General features: G+C 47.6%; 1 protein-coding gene across 1 annotated transcript in view; it reads right to left on the reverse strand.

The window, feature by feature from the left end:
* The window catches only part of SLC1A4 (solute carrier family 1 member 4), a 39,248-nt gene extending 32,437 nt beyond the window's left edge, over nt 1–6,811 (reverse strand). Inside the window, exon 1 of the mRNA XM_019549171.1 lies at nt 6,232–6,811. Coding sequence (XP_019404716.1) covers nt 6,232–6,755 — 524 coding nt within the window. The 5' untranslated portion in view covers nt 6,756–6,811. The remainder of the gene's footprint in view (nt 1–6,231) is intronic.
* Nucleotides 6,812–6,953: the final 142 nt, after the last annotated feature.

The raw sequence follows: 6,953 nt of genomic DNA on the forward strand, positions 1-6,953 counted from the left end.
AGCGGCAGAGGCCATGTGCAGCTGAGCTTGCCCAGGCAGTGCAGGTGCAGATGAGGTCTGCTCTCCCACCTGACCTGTAACCACCCCATGGTGCTCCACGTGGGGCTAAGCCCACCCACTCCTGCCCACATCATGCTCCCACACCCACACCTGCCCCAGCTCCACTCCCCTTTAAGAACAGTAGGCTGCTCTTTGTGACCTGGTTGCTGCGACAAGCCACTGACTCCCAGCATAGTACCCCAACCCTCCCTGCTCTATGCTGAGGGTTATTCTCATGCTGGCCCACTGGATCCTCTGTTTACCATCTCCATCAATTACCACAAATTTCCATCACCAGTCTCAAATTTGGCAGTGAGGGTATGCATAGGCTGCAGTAATGGGTTGAGAGAACAGCCCGGAGCACAGAGCAGGGAGGGCTGGGGAAGCTGCCTGCTAGAAACTGTGTAGGAGAGCAGCAGCACATGGCAGACGAATGCACGGCACAGTGCAAAGTGCTCCTCTACTGCATGCCACCAATCTCTGCTGCCATGGGCTGAATTCAGCCCATAGGTCATATATTGCTGACCCCTGTCCTAAATAATCCAAACCTTGACAGTTTCAGACTGACTTGACTGTTCCTGTCTGGTATCATACTGTCACAGCTGAGATCAGCATTGATGTTCAAGCAACAGCCCCGGCACATTAATAAATGGAATAATAAGGCATGATGGGGTTTTCTGTTTGGATGTTTTTATGGAAGTCCCTCCCTGGAATTCAGTCATGCCCTTGGGTCAGCTACAGACCACTTTTGTTAGTCTCCTGGACATATGGCAAATGGCCAGAATATATTCTTGAGATAGTGCTTGCAAATTTCTGAGTGGGATACTGCATTGAGATAGAGTGCAAAAAAAGTGATAACACAGCACAGCTGGGGTTAGTGGTCACTGGCTTTGGGGCTTGATACTGGGTAGACAAATCCTTGGCTGGGATGATACCGTTAGGGATGGTCCTGCTTTGAGCAGGAGTTGGATTAGATCCTGAAGGCTCTTCCTACAATAATTTTCTATGATTCTGTACCTTCCTCCATTCACCAAAGCATGGATCTGCTAATCAGTTACCTGGATCTGCAAGTTGTCATCATCAAGATACACAGAATATATTTTTTTCCTGGACATATGACACCAGGTGGAGATATCAAAGGGGGTATTTTCCTGTCTGCTAGGGAGTGTTTTGTTTTGGACAGTTTTTGGAAGTGGCTATTTATTCATTAGGGTGGGACAAGCAGTCCACTATATTAGGATATGTCATTGTACTAAATGATGCCATGGCATCTTGAGTATGAAATGGGCACTTGTTTATATTTGTATAACCATTGCAAGAGAAAGTTGTCAATGCTCTTTCTCTTCAAGTAGCACTGATGTGCAAATCAGTGGGCTTTAGAAGTTTGCATATGGCTTTTTTTATCTTCAGGGATTAAATTATATTAACAATTTACCTCCTCATATTCAGAAAACTGAATTATATCCATGACCCTTAAACTCTACATTAGTATTTACATAATGATGGAAGAATTTCTATTTTGTTTCCAACCTTAGGTAGAACTTTGAAAATACTGGGAAGTATAAATTAAAAGTGTACATGTTAAATCCTGAAAGGCAAATCAGCACATTCAGAACTCAAAATCGCCTATCAAGAAAACCCCACATTTATTAGCCATTGTTGACTCTCAGGTATATTATGAGATCCATGAAAGGTTCAAAGATCCAGTTTCACCAACACTGAATGCTCACGAATTTAAGGATGCCTAATTTTTTAATGTCAAATGTAATAATAAAATACAGAAACAATATAAATGGCTAAGTAGTACAGATAACGTATATCAAGCAAATGATTCAAATTTATAAAATGTGTAATATTTAAAAAATAACAATCTGGTTAATGTTTGAGAGAATTAAAAAAATTAATGACTTAAAGGTCTAAAAAGTTTTAAAAAGCCTCTCTCAGGTGGCCAGCCTGTTAGGCAAAAGGACTTCTCACCTGGCTTTCAAATGAAATTTTAAAATAGAGCTTATTTTTAAAGTTACATGCAGATGGGCAATTCACCAAGGACTGTAGTTCAAGGCTGAAGGGCAAAGATTCTGAAATGAACCCAGATTTGTATACACTATTGCCTGGTTCAATATAAAATATTTTCTAAATAAGGTAAAATATATATGCATAAAAGCATTTCTAATAGGTATTACTCTAACTAATATTCATATGGCTATTTTTATTCCGTATCTGAGCTATATCTGGTCTAAAATTAGCCTCATCTAGCATCAAACCTCTAGCTAAGGGGTCAGCAAGTTATGGCCCATGGTCTGAATCCAGACCACGGTACCATTCAAAACAGCCCATAGACATGGGGCTTCAGTAACCAGAAGGATCCAGTTTGGGTTGGGGGACACATGGTGGACAGGTGCAAAGACCCAGCTGCTGCTGCTGCTACTTCCCACTGCAGCTGCTCAGGGAAAGTTCCTGCCACTGCTTTTCCCCACGGTGCCATGGAGAGAGTGTCCGCAGCCAGTTCTTTTCCCTGCAGCCTTGGGAAGATTTGGGAACAGTTGATTTCTTCTGCAGCCAGAGACAAGCACTGGCTGCAGACACTTTCCCTGTGCAGCTGCTGGGAAAAGTGGCAGCAGAGGCTGGGTCCTCCTACCTGTTGGTACTGGATTTACTGGCACAAGCCTACCTCTGACTTGAATTGGGGCAATCCAGCCCCCTGCCTAAAAAGGTTGCCAACCCCTGCTCTAGGTGTCCTCGAGCAACATTTAGCCTAGTTTTCCCCATTCCATCTTTCCTGAATTTTCTAAAATAGCTGGCAACTTTTGACATCCTCTGGCTGGATCATTTCCTTTGACTTTTCTTCTCTTAAACTAGCTTTGGTCAAGCAAACGCTGTTAAGCAGCTGAGGCCCTACTATAGTCTACACCAGTGGGTCTCAACCTTTTTTTTTTCCCCCTTAAGACTCAAGGCTCCCCTCAGAAAATGCCACCTCCTAGTTTTCACTTGTTTTTGGACTGCAAGACAAGAATAGACAAGAATAGATCTGCTGTTGCAGAGAACTCAAAAAGACCACAGTGGATCATAATGGTTTTTACCACTCTGAATTTCTATTTGAAATCAGTGGGTTTATCTTGTGAAACATGCTTGTCTACCTAACAGTGCTAACACTGAATGGCATCCCGTGGCATCCCAGGGTGTCACGGCATCCTGGCTAAGAATCACCAGTCTATACCATGCCCAAAGTCCACACAAGCGTGCAACCTGAAGTGCACACTCTTATAAAGTTCCTCTTGACTCTCAGATTTTACTGAAGATAGGTATATTCTCTCTATATTCTAAAGCAACTGCTTTTCTATTGCACTCCCATCCCCAACAATTTCAATTTTCTCAATGGTCTTTCTACCCATGTCCGTTATTTTGTTTTTTAATTCAGACACTCACAATTCGCTGGGTTTAGTTCTTGAAGAGGACGAGATGCACAAAGACTCAAGGGGTACATCCCCATAAATGGGAATGTGCGTTTCCCCAGGGACAACTAGCAACAACACATATTTGTGCTAGGTGTCCCCAGGCACGCCCCTGCACATACACTTTGATGGGGCCCCAGCAGCCTTACCTGGGGTCCTGGGGGTCCCCCAGGGCAACAGCAGCAGCAGCGATTTGGGCACGCAGAGCCTGGCCAGCAGCCAGAACATGGCTAGCTAGGCTCCGGTTTCTGGTGGCACATGCTGCATCTACATGCAGCACCCCACTTAGATTCTGGGATTTCCCAGTATCTCATTTTGCCACTCCACTGCAAATATACAGCACAGCAAACCGATTCACAAGTACTATGTGCATTTCATGGCATCTCAGAAGGCTCTGAGGTGCCATAAACTGCACGTTCCTGCTCACAGGGACATGGCCAAAGGTGCTAACAGGCATACTACCGAGATATTTTGTACGGATAGCATCTCTGTTTATAGAATTACCTTAACTATTACTGCTCACGGCCTCAAACTATTACTACTCATGGGCCATGGGCGAGCCCGTTAGATGTACACCTTGCTGGGGTCGTTTGACCCCAGTACTCTTTCCTGCCATGGCAGGGGGTCAGACTCGATGATCTGCTCAGGTCCCTTCCAACCCTAGAAACTATGAAACTATAAAAGTCCATATTTATAACACAAGAAGAAACAGCTTGAGAACCCAAAAGTATTAATCAGATTTGACAGCAGTTCCATCCAGGGTTTCAATATTTCTTGCAATAATAACAAAATGTCTATTAAAAAAAGGAGTTTGAGAACTTGTAAGATGCTTGCTAAATTTAAAAGTGTTCAGATCACTTCACTTTTATACTGCAATCATTCTCCCGTCTTCCCACCTGCATTCTGTCTGTTTATTATGATCTCTGTATACAAGGGGAATTTAGTTTTTAGTGAAGTTTCCATGCATAGTAATGGTACTATATAAATATGTATAATATGGGGCAACAATTATCTGAGGCCACTACAGTACAGTCCAACTTGTAAATTCTTATTCATCCTGCAGCTTCTCTCAGGTTATATAGTAATTTAACTTTGTCCCATTACCAGGAACTATGTGCAGAGTAAACAGTTACTCAGTATAAATAAGATGGCAGTATCAAGTTATGAATAACACTAATATGTAGCTGTCTTCATAGTTCCAAATGAAGAACAAAGGTTAGCCATTGAGTAGGACAGGTGTAGGCAACCTTTCCCAGTTGTGGGGTGGAATGACCCGCTCGGGTTGGTGATGGAAAGCAGGTGCACGGACCCTGCCACTGTCTCCAGCATAGAGAGAGCACCTGCTGCAAAATGCTGCCAAAGTCCCACATCCACAGGCCAGATCCAAACTGGCCTGTGGGTTGCCGACTTCTGGAGTACGAGACTGTAGTTGGAAGCAATTATAGGAGAGCGTTAAAAGTTGGCTCTTTGTTTTGGTGAGGTATTTTAAAAGTCTCTCTCTTTATGAGTCTTTTAAGAGCTTTTAAAATGCCTCCGAGTCAGATCAGTCGAGCTTCTGCTTAAAGATCTACACTGCAAGAAGACAATATCATTCTGATGCAACCAGATATGGGAGCCTTTGCCTTGAAGACAGCTGTGCTGGGGATGGGAACTTTGCAGGTGGCTGCTTTCCCTCTAATGAGCGGTAGCTACTCAGTGCATTAAGGAACAGGATGGAGAGTCACTGAGAACGTACTGATGACTAGAAATGCTTTTATATGCTTTTAACTGGATTGTGGGGCTCAGTCTTTGTCACTCTGTCTCAAAAAAGGAAATGATTGGGTTAGAGTTGGTTCAGACACAGGTACTGAGAACCATGAAGGAGCATGGAACTATCTTCTATACAGAGCTTGAAAAGGCCAGGTCTCATTATCTTGTCCACAGGGGATGAGCGTAATGAGCGGAGAAAAGGTGAGCAGCGCCCAGAATAATGAATGGTGGGGGAAAGGTGGAGCGGAAGCTTCTGTTCACCCATTCATAATGCAAGGCACCTCTGCCGACTCAGACAGATGTCACATTTAAAACGCCACACACATTTGTGCTGCAGTACTCCTTGCTTGAGATCCAGCCCTCTTTCCGAGACCCTGAGTTCAGCAGGATCCCCGGAGGACTGGACATTAAGCTGCATGATGAGTTGAGGCACAAGAGTCAAGACTAAAAACAAAGGAAACCCCAAACCCAACAGCTACTGCAGCAAGGCTGAGATGCCAAGCATCAGTCAGGCTCCAATTCATGGGAAAGAGGAAAAATACCTTCTCCTGACTGTCTCAGGAGCCTGGCACCTTCCTCTGAAGCATCTGATGCTGCCTGAGGCAGGAGCCTGAGGCAGGAGTCTGGACCACAAGGCTGATGCAACATGCCCACGGGTGTCACCAGAGCCCTGCAGCGCAGGCCACTGGGTGGGGAAGCACCCCATCAGCACCATACCTAGACTCCTGGTGGCCCTGGGTGAATTTTCAGATCACTTTGCTTTTATACTGCAATCATTCTCCCATCTTCCTGCCTGCATTTTGTCTGCTTATCATCATCTCTGTATATAAGGGGAATTGAATTTTCAGTGAAGTGCCTATGCCCCCCTTTGCTAGAGATCACAATAATAATAACCATCATTATTTTCACCATTTTCAGGCCCCCTTTCTGTCCAGACCCGGGGCAGCCGCCTGGCTCACCCACAACCCCTTTCCCATGTGTTTGCGCTCACCTGGTGAGGTCCAGGAAGGAGTCCACAGTCTCCTTGTTGGTGGCCACAGTGTCCTCCAGCCCCAGGGCGTTGGTGTTGAGGGACGCGGCCCCCGCCCCGGGGCGGATGATGAAGGCCAGGGCCACAGCCAGCCCCGAGGCCAGCAGGGTGGTGCCCAAGAAGTAGGTGATGGCGATGCCACCCAGCTTGCCCAGCGCCCGGGTGTCCAGGCTGGCGGCGCCGGACACGAGGCTGCACACCACCAGGGGCAGGATGATCATCTTAAGCATGCGGAGCAGCATCTCGCCGGGGAAGGCCAGGTAGGCCACCTGCGGCCGAGCCAGCTCCAGGCGCCGCACGGCCGCGCCCAGCGCCACGCCGCCCAGCACCCCGGCCACGGTCAGCAGCACCAGGCAGTTCCTGCGCGCCCAGCGCCCGCAACCCCGCAGCCGCGCGCCCAGCGCCCCGGGCCCGGGCTCCCCCAGCCCCGCCACGGCGCAACTGCTCTCCGCGTAGCCATTCAGGCTCTCGCCCGGCTTCGCCATGCCGCCGCCGCGCTGCCCGCCTCCCCACAGCCCGGCCTGCAGCGGCTGCAGCAAGACCCCGCGCTGCCCGCCCCCGCGCCCGCCCCAGCCAATCGCCGCCGCCGCTCCTGAGCTGCCGGGAGGCACGGGGTCGGGGCGTTGGCGCCGGAGGAGTCGTGTGCAAGGGCTGGGTGTACGTAGTGCGGTCCCGGGGAGGGG

This window comes from Crocodylus porosus, unplaced genomic scaffold, assembly GCF_001723895.1.
Source record: "Crocodylus porosus isolate Cpor-Errol unplaced genomic scaffold, CroPor_comp1, whole genome shotgun sequence".
Lineage (NCBI taxonomy): Eukaryota > Metazoa > Chordata > Crocodylia > Crocodylidae > Crocodylus > Crocodylus porosus.